We start from the raw sequence: 24325 nt of genomic DNA, 5'->3' as shown, positions 1-24325 counted from the left end.
TTACCCACTCATTACTCAAAAAGTAAAAAATTACAAGTAATTCATTTTTTGTAACTAGTTACTAGTTATCTACTAGTGCCTGAAACTCAGGACAGACTGGGCAGCTCCTTAGCAACTGGCCTGCCATTTATCTTTGCACAGCGGTGTCGCCACTGAGCAGGACAGACTTTGTTGCTGTGGAGCTGCCTGCTTCTGGCCTGCGCTCATCCTGGGAGGGCCTCCTGGGGCCTGTGAGAGATCCTGGGCTCTCGGGCCAGTGTCCAAGCTGGCTGCGTGCTAGTGCTCGGCCTGCAAACCTATATGTATTCTCAGTTATCTAATAATTTATATATTGAAAGAGTTAAACAATGTTGCTTCTTAAGAGATTGAGACATGAAATAAAACAGAATAATGAGTGCTTGCCATAGATTTCCACCATCTAAGCATTTTACATGGCATCACAACCATCAACAAAAGACACTGTTATGCTACGTGGACCACAAACCTCTGACAAGACTATACAAAAATGGACATCCATAGCACAATACCCCCTCTAGGATGCAAACCTTAATGTTGTGAGGGGGTTTGAGAGTGTTGAAGAGCAATGCCATCAGGAGTCTAGATTAAGAGACTAGAATCCTAGCAGGGGCACCCAAGGTGGAATGATCAAAGCTGAGACACCCGACTAAGATGCATCCAAACTCAGAGGAAGGCAATGGTAAACAATCTCTGAATACCTCTTACCACAAAACCCCTATGAACAGAGTATCCAAAATGCAACACGAGATAGTGCTGGAAGATGAGACCCCAAGTCAGAAGGTACTCAACGAGCTACTGGGGAAGAACAAAGGACAAGTACGAGTAGCGCTGTGACTAATGACACAGCTGGGTCAAAGCCGAAAGGAAGCTCAGAGGCTGATGCACACAGATGCGAAAGAAGAGTCCGGAGTTGTACGACGTACACAGTAAGAATGTGAGAAGCATGAACCAGGGAAACATAGAAATTGTCAAGCAAGAAGCAGAACATATCAACATTACAATACTTGGTGTGAGTGAATTAAAATGGGCGAGAATGGGACATTTTCAATCAGGCAACTACAAAATATTTTATGCAGGAAATGAGAAATTAAGAAGAAACGGGGTTGCTTTAATAGTGAGAAGTGTTGTAGCAAAAGCAGTTAGGAGCTATAAAGCAAGGTCTGAGTGAGTGATATCAATGAGATTAAACGGAAAACCTATTACCATAACCATCATCCAAGTCTATGCTCCAACGGCAAACGCAGAAGGAGAGGAATTGGAGAGATTTTACGCAGAAGTACAGGAGGAAATTGATCACCCACCAAAACAAGGTGTGGTGATAATCATGGGAGACTGGAATGCAAAAGTAGGGAACAGAGAAGAACTAGGAATTGTGGGAAAATGGGGCTTAGGAGACAGAAATGAAGCAGGAGAAAGGCTTATTGAATTCTGTGAAGCCAATAATTTGTTTCTCACAAACACACAACCGAAAAGATGACTGTACACATGGACATCACCAAATGGTCAATACAGGAATCAAATTGATTATATAATTGATAGCATGGGAACGTTCCATACTTTCTGCAAAAACAAGACCAGGAACAGACTGTGGTACAGATCATGAACTTGTCGTATCGAAAATCAAAGTAAAGCTAAACAAGAACAACAAAGCAATCATAATGGCAAAATACAATTTAAATAACATCCCAGAAGAATATAAAGATCAAATAAGGAACAGATTTGAGGCTTTAAACTTAGTTGACAGACAGCCAGAAGAACTATGGAGTGAAGTCGGAGACATTATCAGGGAAGAATGCAAAAAGGCAATACCTCTAGTTAAAAAGAGAGAAAGACCTCAATGGATGACTGAAGAAACTCTTAAAATGATTAAAGAGAGAAGGAAAGCAAAAGCAAAAGGAGATAGAAACATGGTTAGAACCCTAAATGCAATAATATAGTGACTAGTACGTAGGGACAAAGAGAACTATTACAATAGTTATTGTATAGAAATAGAAGAGGACAACAAAAAGGGTAGAACAAGAGCCCTATTCCAAAAGATTAAAGAAATGAAAGGGATATTTAAACCAAGAGTAGTGATGCTGAATAATCAACAGGGGAGCACACTGACTGACAGAGATAAAATAAAAGGAAAATGGAAGCAATACACTGAAGAACTCTATAAAAGAGATGCAACGATGACAGATTCATTCACGGAGGAACCTTAATTGTTGTAAACCGCCCAGAGAGCTTCGGCTATGGGGAGGTATACAAATGTAATAAATAAATAAATAAAAAATAATAATGAAGAACCAGAAAATTTGAATGTGAGGTGAAAGCTGCTCTTAAAGTACTTGGAAGAAACAAATCACCAGGAACAGATGGCATACCAACAGAATTGCTACAGGCTACTGAGACTGAATCTGTCCAAATTTTGACAAAAATCTGTCAACAAATATGGAAAACAATGGCCCACAGACTGGAAGCGTTCAATATACATCCCAGTTCCAAAGAAAGGGGATCCCAGGGAATGCAGTAATTATCGAACTATTGCCTTAATATCCCATGAAAGTAAAGTAATCCTCAAGATACTACAACAAAGGCTCTTATCATATATGGAGCGAGAAATGCCAGACATCCAAGCTGGATTTAGAAAGGGAAGAGGCACCAGAGATCATATTGCAAACATACGTTGGATAATAGAATGGAGCAAGGAGTTTCAGAAGGAAATCACCCTGTGCTTTACAGATTACAGCAAAGCCTTTGACTGTGTAGATCATGAAAAACTATGGAATGCATTAAAAGAAACCGGGGTGCCACAGCATCTGATTGTCCTGATGCACAACCTATACTCTGGACAAGAGGCTACTCAAGGACAGAATATGGAGAAACCGACTGGTTCCCCATCGGAAAGGGTGTGAGACAAGGCTGCATTTTATCATCCTATTTGTTTAATCTATACACAGAACATATCATATGGAAAGTGGGATTGGACCAAGATGAAGGAGGTGTGAAAATTGGAGAAATATCAATAATTTAAGATATGCAGACAATACCATACTACTAGCAGAAACCAGTAATGATCTGAAACGAATGCTGATGAAAGTTAAAGAGGAAAGCACAAAAGCAGGACTACAGCTGAACGTCAAGAAGACTAAAGTAATGACAAGAGAAGATTTATGTAACTCTAAAGTTGACAATGAGGACATTGAACTTGTCAAGGATTATCAATACCTTGGCACAGTCCTTAACCAAAATGGAGACAATAGTCAAGAAATCAGAAGAAGGCTAGGAATGGGGAGGGCAGCTATGAGAGAACTAGAAAGAGTCCTCAAATGCAAAGATGTATCACTGAACACTAAAGTCGGGATCATTCAGACCATGGTATTCCCAATCTCTATGTATGGATGTGAAAGTTGGACAGTGAAAAAAGCAGATAAGAGAAAAATCAACTCATTTGAAATGTGGTGTTGGAGGAGAGCTTTGCGCATATCATGGATTGCAAAAAAGACAAATAACTGGGTGTTAGAACAAATTAAACCACAACTATCACTAGAAGCTAAAATGATGAAACTGAGGTTATCATATTTTGAATATATAATGAGAAGACAGGAGAGCCAGTGTGGTGTAGTGGTTAAGGTGTTGGACTATGACTTGAGAGACCAGGGTTCCAATCACCACACAGCCATGAAGCTCACTGGGTGACCTTGGGCCAGTCACTGCCTTTCAGCCTCAGAGGAAGGCAATTGTAAACCCCCTCTGAATGCCGCTTACCATGAAAACCCTATTCATAGGGTCACCTTAAGTTGGGATCAACTTGAAGGCAGTACAACCAAAGTGTGAAGACATGATTCACTGGAAAAGGCAGTAATGCTGGGAAAAACAGAAGTGGAAGACCAAAAGATAGATTGATTCCATAAAGGAAGCCACAGACCTGAACAGGATTGTTTATAATAGATGCTATTGGAGGTCACCGATTCATAGGGTCGCCATAGGTCGTAATCAACTTGAAGGCATGTAACAACAACAATAGCACAATACATATATCACCAAGGTATTATTATAAACAGAACGGCTTGAGAATCTGCTGACCAATGCTGCATACTCTGTCACCTGAGCAGCTTCCACCATGAAATATCCTCTTCACAGCGATGCAGCACGCTTATGAGAGAGGAAGATTATAGCCTGATCCCACTCCTAAGCCAAGGTTAGCCATTACATCTACACCTGTCCAATTCACATTACAGTAGGGCCCTGCTTATACGGCGGGTTAGGGACCAGGTCCCCGCCATAAAGCGGAGATCACCGTAAAGCAGAACCCATTGACTTTAATGGGTCGCAACGCACAAAAATGCCGCAAAATCGGCTTTAAACGGGGAATTTCCTGATTGAAAGCCGCTGCATCAGCAGAACGCCGTAAAGTGGGGCCCTACTGTACATATTTTTGTTATGCAACATGCTATATAAGCATGGTCTGCCTCTTTTCAGTTCTGACTGTATGCTGGTTGACCTGTGAGAGAATTGCTATTTGGAAAAATCCCTATTGGGTAAACCACATGATAATTCTAGATCTATCAAAGGATATAAGTATATTCTTAGGTCATTACATAATGTTGTGATACAACAGTAAACTGTTTATGTAGTGGCAAAATTGAATCATATATTATATCTGTATTGACCACTGAAGACGACCCATTCAGGGTAGAAATATATTTGGTCTATTATCTAAGTATTTGTTATGTAATATTTGGTTTGTCACAACATTGTTGGTTATATCAGTTGATACTTTGATATATTCCATATACATGTCAGTAACATATTTTATTTTATTTATTTTATTTCATTTACATACCGCCCTAAGCCTGACGGCTCTCTGGGCGGTGTACATAAGAGATAAAAAAAATAGAATATTTAGACATTTTATTTATTGGTATTTTCCCTGTATTATGTCTATGTCTGTTTCTGTGTCTGTGTGTAGTTTGAGATTAAAGTTGGACATTTTTCTTTATTTTATTAAATTTGGTATTATTATTTTTTGGACACAGATACACAAACCCAATTTTGTATTGCTGCTCAGTCATATCTATACAGATTCCGAGATTATATGACAAGACACAGCACAAGTTCAACAACAGCCTATGGTTAAAAACAAAACAAAACTTGTGCAGGTAAGGCCTAACATAATTGGAAGACCTTAGTCTACACCTAGATACATACATCCCAACTTACCACTGTTTTGTTTGTTTGCTTATTAGGCACTATGTTTGGGGAGCCCAGATATAGTAACAAATTCACTTGCATCTGTAACTTACACTTGTTATAGAGAAAATGAAGTCCCTTGGATGTCCATGTACAGAAAAATGGAAATTTTACTCACCGTGAATTTCTATTTGTAGATAGTGCTGGAGGACATTCCTCAGTAGGGATGACTCCTCCTACTGGTCGTGACAGGCAGGGTCTCTAAGCTTCTTTGTATCCTCTCCTGGGGGAGGAGTCATCCCTCTCTCCAGACCGAACTGACAGAGCCAGGAACACTCCTCAGGCCCCATATCCACAGCTTTTCAGATGTCCCTAAAGTGGAAGCCTATACCAGGAGATAGCTGAAGAAAAGTGACAGACCAACACAGAACCAACGTGCTGGAGGACAGGTCACACATGAAGGAAGACACCCAATACTACACAACGTGTGCAAATGTAAGGCGCTGGCAGAAGCCCTAACTCCCCCACTCCCCCTCCCACTCCAGAAGGTTGAAGCAGAGGAATGAGAGGTGGGTGGAATGTCCTCCAGCACTATCTACAAATAGAAATTCACGGTGAGTAAAATTTCCATTTTTGCTAGATAGTGCTGGAGGACATTCCTCAGTAGGGATATGACAGAGCAGTGTACTAGGACTCCGGGTGGGATTCCTCTAGCTAAGAGGCAACACCTTCTGGAGCACCTTCCTGCCAAATGCAGCATCGGCTGATGAGAATGAGTCTATTTTATAGTGCCTGATAAAAGTGTGTGGAGAAGCCCATGTAGCCGCCCTACAGATATCCATTATGGGGAAACCCCCCTTAAACGCTGCTGAAGCCGCTGCCCCCCTAATTGAGTGTGCTGTGGTACCCAATGGAGGTTCCTTACCCAGAGCTTCATATGCATGTGCTATAGCCGCTCTGAGCCAGCGTGAGATAGAGTAGGTTGTCACCTTACACCCCTTTGATTTCCCAGAGAAGGCCACAAGGAGGGCCTCAGACCTCCTGAACTCTAAGGTACGATCCAGGTAGAAACGAAGGGCCCTCCTCACATCAAGTGAGTGCCACCTACATTCCTGGGCACAGGAGGGAGCGGGGCAGAATGAAGGGAGAACCACTTCCTGTGACCTATGGAAAACAGAATTGATTTTAGGTAGGAATGCCAGGTCTGGTTGGAGGACAACCTTGTCCTAGTGGAACACGTACAGTTGAAGGTCCGAAGATAATGCCCCCAACTCGGAAACTCTGCATGCCGATGTAATGGAAACCAGAAAAACTGTTTTAAATGTCAAGAGGTTCAGGGAGCAGGGAGCCATCGGTTCAAATGGCGGTCCTGTCAACGCCGTCAGCACCCAGGTAAGGTTCCAGTTTGGAAACCTGTGAATCATTGGTGGGGAAACCAGCATCACCCCTCTTAAAAAACGTTTAAGGAATGGGTTGGAGGAAAGCGGGGGCCCCCAGGCATAACAAAATGCTACTAAGAGCTGCAGCTTGTCTCTTGATTGTGGCTGCGCTCAGACCCTTATCTAGGCTCAACTGGAGGAACCCTAGGGGACCCCTGACGTCTCGAGACCAAGGTTCCACTGTATTTGCAGAGCACCAGGACAAGAAAACCTTCCACGTGGACGAGTAAACCCAGTTCGTGGACTGTCTACGCGAGGCCAGTAGCGTGTCGAGCACTTTCCCCTTAAAGCCCTTACCGCTCAACCACAACCGCTCAGTCTCCAAGCTGTTAGCCGGAACAGCTCTGGTCGAGGATGGCAGACTGGTCCCTGAATCAGAAGATCCGTTCGAGAGGGTACCTGCCAGGGTGTCTTGACTGACATGTTCAGTAGGTCCGGAAACCAGGGACGTCGAGGCCAATGGGGTGTCACTATAATAAATTCCGCCTTCAAGGTCCAAACCCGCTGGATCGTGCGTTGTATCAGCCCAAACGGAGGAAAGGCGTACAGGAGGCCTTGTGGCCACGGTGTGACTAGTGTGTTTGTGCCGAGCCTGGTGACACGGATTTCTTGTGAAGAACCTGTCCAGCTGTGTGTTTGTGGGTGTGGCAAAGAGATCCATTACTGGTTCTCCCCACCTGCGCACCACCTGTTGGAAAACTTCTGGGTTCAGTTGCCATTCTGCCTCCTTGATGGCTGTCCTGCTGAGCCAGTCAGCTACAAAGTTGTTTGTGCCCGCCAGGTGTTCGGCCTTCAGAGAGGCAAGATGCCTCTCCGCCCATTTGAACAGGTGCTCCGCCTCGACCATTAGGCCCTTCAATCTCATGCACCCTTGTCTGTTGACATAAGATTTCGCCGATGAGTTGTCAGTGCGTATGTAGGCCCAGTCTGATGGCCCGTAACTCCAGTATATTTATATTGAGCTCTGCCTCCATTGCAGACCATGTCCCCTGGGCTACATTGTGGTCCAGGTGAGCCCCCCATCCGTACAAGCTCGCATCTGAGGTCATGATTATGCGTGGAGTATCTTTCAGGATGACTCCGTGGGCCAACCTCTGAGGTTCCAGCCACCACTGGAGCTCTGTCCGTACTGTTGGAGGCACGGAGACCAAGCGTCTGTGTCGTAGGAGAATTGCCTCCTGGTAGGGCAGAAGGATCTGTTGTAGAGCTCTGGAGTGAAACTGGGCCCACTGAACTAGGTCGTATGCCGACTCCATGGACCCCAAAAGCCGAGCTAGCCTCATCAGGTCCAATGCTGGTGCAGCAACTGCTTCCTGAAGCAACAGCTGAAGTCTCAAGGCCCTTTCTTCGGTGAACCTCATGCGGAAAAGTTGCATGTCCAGGATCACCCCCCAAGTGCGGAATAGTTTGGAATGGGGTCAGCATGCTCTTCTCCAAGTTCCTTATGAAGCCCAGCCCTTGGAGCCATGATACAGTGAGATGGGTACCTGCTTGTGACTGGTCCCAGGATGGTGCTCTCACCAAGATGTCGTCCAGATAGGGATGCACGCATATCCCCATTGTTCTGAGATGTGCCACCAGAACCACCAGTACCTTGGTGAAAACCCTTGGTGCTGAGGAAAGGCCGAATGGCAAGGCCCTGTACTGGAAGTGTCTGTTGTCGTATGAAAACCGGAGAAAGCGCCTGTGTTGTCTGCAGATTGGAATGTGTAGATACGCCTCGGAGAGGTCCACAGAGGTCAGCCAATCCCCTTTTCTTAGGGCTGCAGTTATGGAGCGAAGGGTTTCCATTTTGAATATACCCCTGATTTCCTCTCTGAGGGAACTACTGGCTCTATTGCCCGGATGTTCAGCAGGTGCTGAATAGCTTCCAGGTAGCGGAGGTGCTTCTCTGGCCTTCGAAACCTTGGGGTGGGTCAAAACCGGTCATGTGGAATACGAAGAAACTCTATGGCATATCCCATGGACACCGTGTCCAGCACCCATTTGTCTGAGGTGATGCCTCTCCAGCGGGGGGCAAACTCTAGAAGCCTTGCTCCCACTCTGCGAGAGGCCTCTGGCAACCGCCAGTCAGGAGGAGAAGCCCTTTTGGACTCCCTTCTGGTTCCTCCCTGAGGAGAATGGGGTGCCTCCCGGTTTAGTGGAGGAAGCGTGTCCACCCCCTTTGTCTTGTCTGCCCCAGCGAAGCCTGTTGGAAGGCTGACTGCGAAATCTAGAGAGCTGTTTTGAGGAACGAAAAAACTGGTTCTGCCTGCCCTTCCGTTCCTCTCTTCTGGCCATAGGGAGTGCTTTCTTTTTGTCCCTAGTTTCCACCAGGTGGGCCTCTAGAGGCTCCCCAAATAGCTTAGAACCTGAAAAAGGTAGGGCAGTGAGGCAGGTCTGTGACCGTGAGTCCACAGCCCACTGCCTGAGCCAAATGTTACGCCGTGCCACAGTGGAGGCAGCCATAGAGCGCGAAGCAAACTGTAGGGCATCCATGGATGCGTCAGCTGACAGGGCCGAGGCGTACGCCAGTTTCCTTAACCCATCCTTTACAAATTTTGGGACATCGTCCCGTGCCCCAAACTCTTCAGCCCACATAAAAACCGCTCTGGAGAAAACTGAGGAAGTGGCTGCGGCTCTGAAGCCAACTGCATCTGCCTCAAATCTCCTACGAAGAGCCCCTTCGACTCGCTTGTGGCACTGGTCCTTAGGCCCCCGCTCCCCTTCTGTTGGGATCACTGCAGAGCTAGCAAGAGCAGCAATAGGCGGGTCCACTGTGTGAAAACGCAGTCTTGCCATGATCCTGTCGGCAAAGACATAATGTTTCTTTGCCCACTTGGCAGGTGGCTTTGGTTTGCAGGTGATGACCATTCAGCATCCCACACGTCATCAAATGCCTGGGGAAAGGGAACTGAAACCTGCTTAGTGTCCATGGAGGGGAAGGCCTTTTTTGCACCTGCCGAGGCTGACTGAGTGGGTGCATCGCCTCCCGCCTCAGCCTCTGGCAGTTGCAGCACTCTGCGGGCCTTGGAAAGGAGCGGCTGAAAAAACCTCTGAGCAAAGAGTCTGGGTTGCGTCTGGGTGACCTCTATTTCCTCACCAGAAAGCTCCCCCTCTTTCCTGTCCTGCTCGAGTAGGTCTTCAGAATCTGACAGTACCACCTGTGGCACAAGAGCCTGCCTGGGCGACTGTGCCTGCCGATCCCAAACCATTGAGGATGAGGGACCTGCATGAATCTGTGGGGAGGAACGCCTTGCTACCCCCCCAACGCGCTCCTTGTCACCCCTGGGTGCATCCTTAGCTGGCTCACTGTGTAAAATGTAGGAGGGTGGGGCGAGCCCCCCCGCCTCATGTCTTGATTGGAAAGGGAAGAGGACCTGGAGTGGCTGTCTCTTAAAGATGAGCTGCCATGCCTGTCCTCCCTGCTGGAGCCTGGGGAGGGGGATAAGCGCCTCCGCTTACCCCTGTGGGAGCGCTTCCTGGAATGTTTGTGCTTCTTACTTTTATGTGCGTGTGAGATAGAGCCACTGACTTCAGAAGCAATGAGCTCTTTAACCCAGGTCATAAATTTGGGAAACTGAGAGTGGGGGGGAAAAACATCCATCCCTTCATCTAGGAGATTCATCCCCCCGCTGTCTACGCTCTAGGACGGAGAGAAGACTGATTGCTGTGAGTCCTCTAGGTCCCTTGCCTCCCCCACGTGGCAGGGCTCTTGGCGGGAAGGTGGAGAAGAAGCGGGTGAGGCCATAATATGGCAGCCGTGACTCCCCGACGCTGAGGGAAAAGCGCGGGAATCACTTTACAGGCAAGCCGCGTTAGCGGGCGCCGCTCAACCCCCTGCTGAGATGTTCTCCTGCGACGAGGCAAGCCTTTGGTGAAGGGGGGGGAGCCAGGAGCCGCGATCCCGCTGAACGCGAGGGTTGCAGAAACGCGGCTCCACGGAGCGAGGCGAGAGACTCCCGTCTGGGCGGCTGCTGCTCTGCTGGCACGCTGCAGCTAGCCGCGCTCCACCCTTCTTCGGCCTCCTTTCCGACGCCTGTGAACCCAGCCAGGTTCAGCCTAGCCTCACAAACCCCAGACCCACGGAGTGAAGGTAGGGGAGGGGAAGGAAACAGGCAGGGAGGAAATAAAACAAACGTAAGGAGAGGAGAAGGTTAGCATAAGAAAAGATGCTAAGAGGGAGAAGCAGAAAACGAAAGAAAGAAGCTCTAGATAGAGAGGAGTGAATAACTCCCGACCTTCACTGACTGCAGGCAGGGCCGGTCTGGGGAGAGGGATGACTCCTCCCCCAGGAGAGGATACAAAGAAGCTTAGAGACCCTGCCTGTCATGACCAGTAGGAGGAGTCATCCCTACTGAAGAATGTCCTCCAGCACTATCTAGCAAATATACATGGATTACAGCTTATGAATCATTCTGAACCAAATAAATTGCAGTTTAATTTATATATTGAGTTTTGAAATATTTAAGTTTACACATGCTGTATTTTATCAAGACAAAAAAACCTACAGAATTAATTACATTCACAAAACAGGGCTTTGGCTTTCGTAAGCAGCAGCTCCCCATGCTATTGCATGGGGAGCTGCACATGAATGCAAGCCAATGGTATTATTTATATTGTACCATCTGTACACATGATACTTTACAGCATAACCGAAGCAAAAATGAAAGAGGAGTTTTAAACGCCATTTGTGATGTGGGCAGGGGAATCTGCTATGCAACAAAAATGTGAAAGATTCCACTAGGCACACCTAAAGCAGCTCTTTGCATCCAGGCCACTGTATGACATCAGCAGCCTGCAATTCACAATTATGAATACTTGAACTGTTACCATGTTGTCTTTTTCCATTTAACAACGTTCTTGGTCAGAAATCCTAATAATCTCACTGTATTTTCAAATAACAGAGTTGCAGTTCAGACTTGTTCTTACCATGCATGCTGTACTCCAGATATCAGCCGGTGTACTGTAACCCGCTCCTATTAAAACCTCTATTGATCTATACTGTCGTGTCTGGATGTCTTCTGTGAAGTGTTTATGCTAAAACCAGAAAAGACAGCAGGGATAAGAAAGCACAAGGATTTAGGTGGTAGACCCAATAACAAACTTTTAGATAGTTAATATGTTATACTTACCACCCAACAAGCATTTCCCAGGTCAGCAATTTTAACTCTAATTTTATCTGCATTTCTTGGATCCAGTGGATTCACCAGTAAGTCAGCAGCACGGGTTTTTGCTATTACAAGCACAGAAGTAGCAGAGTTAATACCTATGGCATGTAATTAAGCATTCATCCTAAAGTGCAATTGTACACATCCTCTTCAGGTACAGATGAAGTGGCATTTTACACTATTAAGTGGGCAATAGCCATGAAGCTCTATCCTGTTCATCATCAATAGCTTCTACTAATTTCTAAAGCTTCTTTTACACCAGTACAAAGGAGAATTTAAATGTTTACATCCCATATTAACACAGGTTAGTAACTTAACGTGTTATATATTATAATATTAAAGACAGCTTTCAAAATGGCTAATAACATATATAATTTGGCAGAATGAAAACTTGCCTAGCACATCTTCTTCTGTTAATTCTTACTTTGTTCAATATTTTACACTCCTCCTCCCCTTACAAAGTAAACCAACACACAGCATTCAAGGGAAACGTTATTAAATTAAAATCAGATGTGTTAGTCACAAAAACAGCATACTAGTAGAAATCACAGTTCTACTGTATATGTTTGTTGCAGGAAACCATAGAGGATGAGCTGATTAAGCAGCCAGCAACATTCTGTACAAGATATGGCATGAGCAACTTGCTCTGAAGCCTGCCAGTTTTAAACGATTATTGCAAGGACAAAAATGAAGACCATCGTATTTCAAGTTTTGCAACTCCTGATATTCTAGAAATTTCAAAGAGAGGAGACAATATTGAATCCATAGGTAGCTCAGTGGCACCAGCATGTGATTTGCATGCAAAAGATCCCAAGGTCAATTTTTGGCATCTCCAGTTAAGGTTGGGAAAGACTTTTGTCTGAAACCCTGGAAAGCTGCTGTCAGTCAGTGTAGTAAACAGTAGCCTGGTTCACATATATTGCTAAGCCAGTTTGTGGAACAAACTACCAGTTAATCACAAGTTGTTCCATAGACATTCAAACCATGGCTTGCTTCTCCAAAATTTGGTTTATTTTCCACCTGCTCTTGCCTTGCACCTTTGCAGCTTAGTGACAAATATTCCCACTTCTAACCTAGCTGGATTCAGAGTTAATATTCATACTAATAATTTCCCTCAACCAAATGCAACACAACTGAATCTAATACACTGGAGTGAGGCATCTCTTTGTCTATTTGTGAGGGCCTCACCATCACAAGGACAAAAACCAGAACTACATTCCAAGGCTTTTGGTGCCACACTCAAAGTGTCTCCAGCCATAAAACCGTAACATTTAAACTTATCTTAAAGGCATAGAATCTTGAATTGACTACCATCAATTACAAACCATAAAATCACACTGATAATGAAGCCATAAACTATCTATCATAAATTGCTAATCAACTCCATTAGTCAGACATTCTGTTTTTACAGATACTGAAAAACATTCCTAAATTGACAGTGTTTAGAATGTTCAGATACACACCACATATCTTCCCATGTCTAAGCGAGTTAATATATGTTATTCTGTAGCTGAAATTTATTGTATTTCTTTCATGTATTCAACAATGTATTCAATCTTACAATAATTTAGAATAGTTTGGTCTTTCTCTGACAATTGTGATAGCAATTAATGTCTCAAATTTATAATCTTTAAAGGAAAGTTTAGTATAAATATTCTTGCCTTTTTAGCACCAAATCAGTCTTCTTTCATCTGAGAAGACTCACATCTTGCTTGTGTGCCCAGATAAGCCTTGAACATTCAGGTAACCAAAGGATAATCCTCAACTCTGCATCAAATCAATCAATGCTTTAGAAATCTGTATAGTGTTGTGGCACCTATCCTTTGGAATTCCCTCCTCTTAAATATTAGACAGGCACCATCTGTTATCTTTGCGGTGCCCACTTTAGCCCTTCCTCTTTCAACAAGCTTTTAAGTAGACACCTTATCCCAATCTGCATCTGTGTTGGAATTGCTTTTTAATAGGTTTTTAAAGCTTTTTTTAAAAGATGCTTTAAAACATGTTCTGTTTTAATATGTTTTTAAAGATGTCTTGTTATATTTTAAACTCTGTTTTTAAGATGTTTTAGAGTGTTTTCAGTATTTTTGTTTGGCGCCCAGGGCTCCTACTGGAAGGAAGGGCAGGATATAAATTTAATAAATAACAACAGTAATAATATTGTGTTGTGCTGTTTGTTTTAATTATGTTTATTCTCTCATGTAATGTTTGATTAAGTTTTATTTTCAACTGATTTTATCTGTCCTGAAGACTCATTCTCAAACCTCAAATTTTCTGTGTGCTGATATGAGAAGTGAGGCTAATCCTCTCCGTTTTATGTGGCATCTGTCCCAGGGAAAGCAAAACGGCTACATAGATGTACATTTAAGACTTCTACTCCAAAGAGAGCAGAATTTGTCACAGAAAGTGTCTGGAAGAGGGTAGCCAAAAAACCATGTTCAAGGAAGGGTGCTTGTTTTGCACATAATGCCAACTCATCGTTAAAGCAAACCAAGGTATGCAAGACAACAGCAGACTATGGCTTCAGTTCAAACAAACTATAGTTAAGCCATTGGGCAGAATTCACATATACAGCCATAGTTTAATAAACCATGCCTTGGGCATTATGTGCAAACCAGGCTGATATAGAAATAAGAGAGAGCGAGAAGGATTTCTTGGGATTCCCCCCCCCTCCTTTGCTAGGTTCAGGATGACCAACTGGTAATCCAAGGGCTCTATTGGGCCTCTGTCAGCCCAATGACAGCAAGTGAGGCAAAGCTGCTGTGGGGAGAGGACGGTAATGTAATAGCTTGGAGGGGGTGGGGACCTTTGGACCCTGAGCATCTTAGCCAGGAAGAATCTGGTGATCCCAGACTTGGTCAGTGAGCAAAACGTGCTTTTTTCATGACTAAACTTTCAATTCTGATCTCCTGTCTTATCCTTGCTGAATGGATACTTGTACATGAGATTCTTTCCCCATCTAACACTATTGCTCTCTGATTTTTTAAATTTTCATTATTCTAAAATTCACCAAGACGACACCATCTATTTCCAGAATTTGTTTACTCATTGATTATTATGAGCACTGGCTGCTAAACCTGACTCTATTTCACACCATTCCAGCATTGGCAATCACTTGTGGCCGAGTAAGATTGTCTTCCAGGGTAAGGATTTTAACAGTGGGTCTGTAAGTGACTGTGGAGGCCAATTCTGGATCCACACAGCCTCCCACAACGAAGACAGAGGTTTCCAGATGGAAGATGATCATGATGAGGATTTGCTTGACGTGCCTTCCGCTTAGCTCGTTTGTCCCTTTTGCCCTGTACTCGTGCTTCTTCAAAGTCCATAGCACCTTTGATAATAACCGACCTCCAATTGGAACGCTCATGGGCCAAGGCTTCCCATTTCTCGATGCTTATGTTACATTTTTTTTAGATTAGCTTTGAGAACATCTTTAAACCTCTTTTGCTGACCACCAATATTCCATTTTCCATCCTTAAGTTGGGAGTAAAGTAGCTGCTTTGGAAGACAGTGATCAGGCATTTGAACAACATGGCCGGTCCAGCGAAGTTAATGTTGGAGGATCATTGTTTCAACACTGGTGGTCTTTGCTTCTTCCAATATGCTAACATTAGTCCACCTATCTTCCCAAGTAATTTGCAGAATTTTCCGGAGGCAGCATTGGTGGAATCTTTCAAGAAGCTGGGAATGGCGTTTATAGATGGTCCATGTTTCACAGGCGTACAGTAAGGTCGGTAGTACAATGGCTTTGTAAATAAGCATTTTGGTCTCCCTGCAAATATCCCGATCCTCAACCACTCTACACTTCATTCGAGAGAATGCGCACTCGCAGAGCTCAGACGATGCTGAATTTCAGTGTCGATGTCAGCTTTTACAGAGAGATGGCTGCCAAGATAAGAAAAGTGATCAACGTTCTCCAGCGCCGCACCATTAAGCTGGATTGATGGTGCTACAGAGGGATTGGTTCGCACTTCCTGATGAAGCACTTTGGTTTTTTTGATGTTAAGCGAGAGGCCAAGCTTTTCATATGCTTCTGCAAAGACATTTAGGATAGTTTGAAGATCTTCCTCTGAATGTGTGGAGACTACATTATCATCGGCATACTGAAGTTCTATGACAGAGGTTGTAATTACCTTACTTTTTGCTTTCAGCCTACTGAGATTAAAAAGCTTTCCATCTGTTAGATATGTGATTTTCAAGCCAGTGGGAAGTTTCCCCTCAACAAGGCGTAGAATCATGGTGATGAAAGTAGCAAATAAGGTCGGAGCAATTACACATCCCGGTTTGACGCCTGATCCCACTTTGAATGGATCACTTTGAGAGCCATTGTTATCCAAAATTGTTGCCGTCATGTTGTCATGGAGGAGTTGCAAAATATTCACAAATTTATCAGGGCAATTTTCAGAAGGATGGTCCAGAGAGCAGTTCGATTTACAGTATCAAAGGCCTCAGTCAGATCAATAAACGCCATATACAGAGGTCAGTTTTGTTCCCTGCATTCTTCTTGAAGCTGTCGTGCAGTGAAGATCATGTCCACTGTCCACCTGGAAGGGCGGAAACCATTTTGGGATTCAGGGAGGATGTCTTCTGAGATAGGTAAGAGGCGATTTGCGAGGATCCTTGCAAGGATTTTAACTGCGGTAGCTAGAAAAGAGATGCCTCGGTAGTTCCCACAATTTGTTCTATCACCCTTCTTGAAAAGAGTGATAATTATGGCATCCCTAAAGTCTTCCGGGATCTCCTCCCTCATCCAGATGTTTTCGATGAGGTTATGAAGTTGTTGTGTAAGTTCAGGCCCACCTCCTTTAAAGACTTCAGCAGGAATCCCATCAGGTCCACTAGCTTTGTTATTCTTCATTTGATTAATGGCTTTACTGACTTCATCCAAATTAGGGGATACTGCAAGCTCATCTCTAATTTGTTCTTGTGGGATTTGCGAGAAGACCTCATCAGCCACAACAGAGTTACGATTAAGGAGGTCGTGGTAATGCTCTTTCCAATGCAGTGCAATAGACTCTTTGTCCTTTAGAAGTTCGGTACCATCTATTGAACGTAAGGGATTTATAACATAATTTGTTGGTCCGTAGATGGCCTTTGTGGCATTAAAAAAGCCTCGTGCATCATGAGCATCTGCAAAATGCTGGATTTCTTGAGCTTTTTTTATCCACCAGGCATTTCTAAGTCCTCTAGTTCTTCTTTGGACCTCAGCCTTTGCACTGGCATAGATTGTTTTCTTAGCAGCACAGTTAATGTCTTTTTGCCATATCTGGAAGGCTTTCCTTTTCTTTTCAATGATGTGTTCAATCTCACTATCATTCTCATCAAACCAGTCCTTATGTTTCTTAGTTTGGTATCCAATAGTTTGTTCACATGCTGCAATAATGGAAGTCTTCAGTTTAATCCAGTGTTCCTCAACGTTTTCAGGGAGTTCCGTAGGTAGATGTTTCTTGAGAGTTGTTTGAAAGCAAGCTCGCTTAATAGGATCTTGAAGGGCGATGTTCATTGGTTTTCTTCCTTGGAGCCTTCGTTGAGGAACAATATTAATGGCCATAGTGGATCAAATTAATTGGTGATCTGTCCAGCAGTCATCAGCACTTGTCATGGCCCTGGTAAGGAGTACATCATGATGATCTCTGGCACGGACAATTACGTAATCCAGGAGATGCCAGTGCTTCGACCGAGGGTGCTTCCATGATGTTTTAAATTTATCTTTCTGATGAAAGAGTGTGTTTGAGATAACAAGACTATGCTCTGCACATTTAGTCAGAAGTAGAATTCCATTCAGGTTGCTATTGCCAACTCCTTCTTTCCCAATAGTTTCAGGCCATAAATCAAAATCATGCCCAACTCTTGCATTGAAATCACCCAGGATGATAATTTTATCCTCCTTAGGTATCTCTAATAAGATGGTGTCCAGCTGGGTATAAAAAATTTTCCTTGATGTCTTCATCATCATCTAATGTTGGTGCATAAGCACTTAGAATAGTTGCCTGCTGGTTTTTGGCAAGTTTTAATCAGAGAGTTGAGAGTCGTTCATTAATGCCAGTAGGAACTTCTGACAAGAGCTTCACAAGATCATTTTTAATAGCAAAGCCTACTCCATGTATTCGTCGTTCTTTTTCAGGCAGTCCTTTCTAGAAGAAGGTGTAACCTCCTTTTTCTTCCTTCAATTGTCCCTCTCCTGCTCTTCGAGTTTCTTGGAGTACTGCTATGTCAATATTAAAACGTCTCAACTCCCTCGCAATGATGGCAGTCCTGCGTTCAGGACGTTCGCTATCTGTATTGTCCAGCAATGTCCGTAAATTCCACGTTCCAAAGTTCATTTGTCTTTTGTGACCACTAAGTGGTGACCCCCTGGACGCGGTGATCCAGTCAGGGAGAGAGGTGAGGCAGACTATGTTTAGGGCAACTTTTCTAGCCACCTCCCCATATGGGGTGAGCAGAGTGGATCCTGAAAAGGACTGCTCAGTCGTGGATACAGCTGCCGAACTGCTCAACTGCCTCGGTCCTTGAGCCAGGACGACTGAGTCTGTATCCACCGCCCATGTGCCGGTCCATGACTAGGGGCTTCCAAATTTCACAGTCTTGCCCCTGTTGCCATTCGCCGATCTCCAGGGGACTTTTGGTTTTGTTTTGTTTGGTTTGAAGACGCCTGTGCGTGAATTTGTTTTATGCGGGGAGATCGGTGCATGATGATCAACACACAATCTTGACAGAAAAAGGCTTTGATACAATGGCATGGATACCACGACGATTGGAAGTCTTTTATTCTAGATCCATTTCAATCGGGTTTCAGGCCTGGTTTCGGCACCGAGACAGCCTTGGTCACCCTGTACGATGACCTATGTCGGGAGAGGGACGGAGGGAGTGTAACTCTGTTGATTCTCCTAGATCTCTCAGCGGCTTTTGATACCATCGACCATGGTATCCTTCTGGAGAGGCTCATGGAGTTGGGAGAACTGCTTGGCAGTGGTTCCGCTCCTACTTGGCGGGTCGTCTCTAGAAGGTAGTGCTTGGGGAACACTGCTCGACACTGTGGGCTCTCCAATGTGGAGTCCCGCAGGGGTCGGTCTTGTCTCCAATGCTTTTCAACATCTACATGCAGCCGTTGGGTGCGGTCATCAGGAGTTTTGGAGTGCGTTGTCATCAGTATGCTGATGACACGCAACTCTACTTCTCCTTTTCATCTTCCACAGGTGAGGCTGTCGATGTGCTAAACCGTTGCCTGACCTCGATAATGGACTGGATGAGAGCCAACAAACTCAGACTCAATCCTGACAAGACTGAGATGCTGTTGGTGAGGGGTTTCTCTGATCAGATGGTGGATATATACCCTGTCCTGGATGAGGTTACACTCCCCCTAAAGGAGCAGGTTCGTAGCTTGGGAGTTCTTTTAGATCCTTCCTTGTCACTAGAGGATCAAGTAGCCTCGGTGGCACGGAATGCGTTCTACCATCTTCGGTTGGTAGCCCAGCTACGTCCCTATCTGAGCAGAGAGGACCTTACATCAGTGGTACATGCTCTGGTAACCTCGCGACTGGACTACTGCAATGCGCTCTACGTAGGGCTGCCTTTGAAGACAGTTCGGAAGCTTCAGCTAGTGCAAAATGCGGCTGCCAGACTGATAACAAGAACTAAGTGGTCCGAACACATAACACCTGTTCTGGCCCGCTTGCACTGGCTTCCAATTTGCTTCCGGGCTAAATTCAAAGTGCTGGTTTTGACCTATAAAGCCTTATATGGCGCGGGACCACAATACCTGTTGGAACGCCTCTCCCAATATGAACCTGCCCGTACACTGCGCTCTTCATCGAAGGCCCTCCTCCGAGCTCCGTCCCACAGGGAGGCTCGGAGGGTGGTTACAAGAACTAGGGCCTTTTCGGTGGTGGCCCCCGAACTGTGGAACAGTCTCCCCGATGAGGTACGCCTGGCGCCGACGCTGCTGTCTTTTTGGCGCCAGGTTAAAACCTTCCTCTTTTCCAGGGCTTTTAATCTAACTTAATTCTGTTTTAAATTGTATTGTAATTGTTTTTAGATCTCCCATTCTCTGTACTCTGTGGTTCGTTTTATTGGATTTTATTGTATTTTCCATTAATCTGTTGTTCACCGCCCAGAGAGCTATGCTAGTCGGGCGGTATATAAATTTAATAAATAAATAAATAAATAAATAAATTTGCTGAAGCCTTCATCCGCCTTCACAGCCGTTGTAACGTACACATGCTCCGCCTGTTCTGCTGTTGAGGACTTTCTTTGATCGTTCTTTGTCTGGTTCCTCTCCCTTGACCTTACCGCCATGGGTGACCCTGCTGGGAGTACATGACTCCTGACGGCATCGCTCACAGGGTTCACTGGAACACACAAGCCCACTCAGAACTGCAAGGTGATGATCCATTACTTGCGTGTGTAATCGTTACTCACACATTCGCCAGACACCCACCCCAGCTTTGAAAGCAAAGCTTATTAGACAAAATCCTAAGAAGCCTTGAAACCTCCCCAATTCTCAGTTATTCAAACAAAAATATTCATAAAGCAGAATTGATCCTACCAAGCTGCCAGTCCTGAACCTGAATGAATTCATTAGTATATAGTGGGGTGAGGAGTTTTCTGGACAATGGAAAAGAAAAAAACCTTGTCCTTTTTCTTTTCCATCCTTCTGAAACTTCCTGGCATAGCATAGGAAGCGAGTTTTAACCCTAATCTCCGTCCAATATATTGCCTATAAGCTGCTAGAGCCTCATTTCCCCCCCACCTCATGATATATCCTCACTCTTCTGTGAAAATTATAAACATTTTAAAAACTGCCCTGCAAATGCCAACACAATCCCTTATCATCATCAATATCATTGTGCTAACCATTGGCACTGATACCACCAGAACTGTACAAAACATTTTGCCCTCTGGTGGGCCCCTATTCTGGCCCAACCCTAAAAATGATTGGCCAGTCTTACAGATATGTCAAGTAAATTGTATGGAAATTCTTCTCCAAAAATTCCCAATCTCCATATTGCAAGTTGGTGGGAGAAGCTATGGATGAGAGAGTGGCTTACAGCACTGTATTCTACTGCTAATATTGAGCATTAAAAGATGGAATTGAGGCTGCTTTGGCTTTCCAGCCCCAAACACCCATATAAAACACCCCTGAGATGACAACAAAGATCCATCTACTCTCTCCTGATCCAAATCCAGTGTTTAATCGCATGCAAGTGTGTGCTCTATTGAACTGCATGTAACTGTACTACATTTTTAAATGTTTAAACACTTTCAAAAAATCACATTTCCTACATGAAATAAGAGTTAGAATGTGCATGTCCTCCTTTCTTTGTTGCTCCATCTCCTGACAATAGGGTGAATTACTCTAGATTTCCTATCTCTTATAGGCTCAAATGTGATCAACAAGTACTGGAAATTAATAGGTCTATGTCAGGTTATTTGTATCTGGAAAAAAAGTAATATTTTTTTAATTTACCAAGTTTTATACTAGAAATCATTATCCTGTTTTTTAAGTGGTCACGTTTTACTTCTAAACTGATTGGAACTCCGAGTTCAGTATTAGAGAGAATTATGACAATGCTGGGCAACATTAAGCCCTTGATAGGGAAGGCACACCTGTGGACTTAGGATCTTAAATGCTGATTGTACACCAAGAATCCAGAGTGTCTAATTGTGACCACCACTACCAATAAAGTCAGCAAACCTTCCATGCTCTCCTGGCTGAGAATATATTAGGGTTACAACTGCACTCTAAATCTAGACCATTGTATACTGCATTACTGAATGTCTTCACATTCTTCAAAGCTTCAGCAACTTAAGAAAAAAAAAAGGTTTCATGTTCAAAGTAAGGTTCTGAGTAACTTCCTTTGTTCCATCAGGCCATACAATGTCCAAAGAAAGATCACAAATTATTTACTTTTTGCAAATTTCAAGTATTGAATTAATGAGGTATTGCTTAAAACAAGAAATTTTCTACATTAACAAAACGATAAATAAGAAGCTGTAGCGCAAATATACTTGATGATGTACCCTCCATTAGCATTTTACTGATTTGAGGCAACAGTGATTTACAAGGTTTAAGTTTATAATTCTTCAAGTGGCTTGACTGCCGAGTGAAGTGCTCAGTTGCTGAAAACTGCATCACCGTTTTTCTCTGCCTTCTTGTCTTTCAGTACTCTTATTCTCTTTTTGAGGGATGCCAATTATGAAAGCAGTGGTGTAACAATTTGATCTGGGCTACCAGAGCAGTTTCAATCCCACGAAGAGGCTCAGCTGTACAAGAATATGAAGGCATGGGGTGAGAAGGGTTCTCATTACGGCTATCCATTGCTCACGTTTCCAGAATTAATGCTGCAAATACAAAATGCTGGAAGGTAACTTGCCACAGACCTGAATAATCTGATCCAAGAAAGCTTAGAGTAATATATACTAAGTCCACAGGTCATTAAACATTGGGATAAACTATGCTGCTGCTTCATCCATTTTGGCTACCCATGTCTCCATGGGTACATCTCTCCTTGCTTTTGTTCACTTTCTTCATTTTCCACGTTTCCTCCTGCTTTTGTTCATTTTCTTCCTTTGTTTGACCAAAAGATCTCAGTTCCCAACATTCCTTCTTGGGTTGCCAGTGAAACTCCTTTATTCCGTGGTACAGGAATTCTGCCAATTCCTAGCTAGCCCACTGCAGATCTCATGCCAACCCTGGCTCCTCTTTGATTCATACAGCCAATATCCTTTGAACAAACTATTGTGCAATGTAGGAGGAAAAAGAAAATGGCATGCATTAGATATAATGAAGATAGTTATGGAAACATATGTAAAGCATTCTTCTTTTCCTACCATTTTTCCCCAGTCCAATTATTTTTGAACAAAACGTAGCACATTCAAGAGTGCTCTTGCATGACTAACAAAGCTCACTGGTAAATTTTGCCCCAGATCTAACCACAGAACTATTGTCTGTTATTCAGAGCAGTGTTCATTATCTTTGTCCAAGCTACGTGGGGAAAATATTTTATGGCTCCTGAAGCAATCATTTTTACCAACTTCTGATTCCCAATGAAATTCCCTTCCCCTAGCCTTCAAGAAATGTAATTCTACCAAATAGGAACGGAAATGTGTTGAAAAACAAGATCTTACCTAGATTCCCTGGTGCAGTGCAGACTTGAGCCAGTGCTTGGGATTAGGTTAGCTTGAGTATCCAGGCCTATGTTGCTCATTTATCTGTGTCAGGGTCAATTATAGGGACATTAATAGACAAATGTACATCCTTGCCTTGAGTACTAGATAAGCGTAGGACTCAACAGAAGAGTTTCAGGCATATTGACTGCCTTTTTTAAATCACTGGAACAATTGTATGTGTTTCTTTCAATGTTTTCACTACTTTGTATTCTTTCTTTTCTTTTTTGTAATTGTAGGCTGAAAAGCAGCATTTTAAAAATGGGAACATTATTCATCCAGTACAAGGCATCAAGATGCAGCTAAGGTTACTCTTTGCCAGAAAAAGTACAACTGCCAAGCATCAAGGTCTCAAATTAATTACATGGACTTCCCTGCGTCCGGAACTCTTTTCAAGCTTTGGGACTGGTATCATGGCCTCTGAATTCTCTGTAGGAATGGAGGGACACAACATTTTATTTTCTCCTATCCAAAAAAGCAACAAAGAAACTGCTTACATGAAGAATACTGTGCAAATCGTAAAACCAGACTTTTGTGAATTCCTGGAGTTTCTGTTGTGCTGCACAGCTTGATATTTCACTGGAAGATTCTTAGCCTTCTGCTGGGGTGGTCTGGTAATCTGGCGAACATCCTGCTTCTCAGCATATCACATATTTGTTGAATCTCTTTTTGGAAATTAAGGCTCATAGATAACTGTATGTCTCCAGATATCACTAAAGGCTCCGATGTCCACATCTGACCAGTTCTATTGCTCATCAGTGCTCACTCTATTGCCTCCAAATTCCAAAAATAAGTACTATTTGCTTAGCATGATTCCAGTACCTACACACAAGTGGAACTTGTTAGGCCATTAGGATGGAAACAGGGAACTTGGAGAACATGGGCACAAACCCTTCCTAAAATACATATCCACACGTTAAAATTGTTGTGAACCAGAATTACAGGTTGCATATTGTTTCAGTTGTATAAGAGGAGAACCTCAGTATGGCAAGCTCTTGTCTTGGAAGAGCAAGCAGTCCAACAACAGCAGTAATATCATGTGAGACTTGAACAAACAAAACTTATTGTATGACATGCTCTCAGATCCTAGGCTGGGATCCACAGAGCTACTTAAAGCATGACCAAGAGCTTAGAAAAGCCCAGTGATATTTGTTTACTTTTTTAAAAAAAATCAACAGCAGGCCCTCATGTCCTATCACAAACTGCTTCTAAATGCCTACTCCATTATATGACATGACTTCATGGGCTGCTGTTCAAGAAATACAACCCCAAAAGGCATCCCAGGTGCACAGGAAACAAATGGTTTTCTGGCTCCCAGCCTTAACAAGCGATGTTGTGCTAGTAAGGGAGCAGTTCACTTCTAAAAATGGTAAAAGAACA

General features: G+C 43.7%; 1 protein-coding gene across 7 annotated transcripts in view; it reads right to left on the bottom strand.

The window, feature by feature from the left end:
• The window catches only part of SRPK2 (SRSF protein kinase 2), a 227170-nt gene that overhangs the window by 24278 nt on the left and 178567 nt on the right, over positions 1-24325 (bottom strand). For all 7 annotated transcript variants that reach the window (XM_061640418.1, XM_061640420.1, XM_061640421.1 and 4 more), the window contains 2 exons: positions 11747-11847; positions 11544-11651 (listed from right to left, as the gene is read on the bottom strand). In XM_061640418.1, coding sequence (XP_061496402.1) covers positions 11544-11651; positions 11747-11847 — 209 coding nt within the window. The remainder of the gene's footprint in view (positions 1-11543; positions 11652-11746; positions 11848-24325) is intronic.

Source organism: Rhineura floridana, chromosome 8 (assembly GCF_030035675.1).
Source record: "Rhineura floridana isolate rRhiFlo1 chromosome 8, rRhiFlo1.hap2, whole genome shotgun sequence".
In the NCBI taxonomy this organism is placed as follows: Eukaryota; Metazoa; Chordata; class Lepidosauria; order Squamata; family Rhineuridae; genus Rhineura; species Rhineura floridana.
The sequence above is the reverse complement of the archived record's forward strand: the minus strand, read 5'-3'. Positions and strand labels throughout refer to the sequence as shown.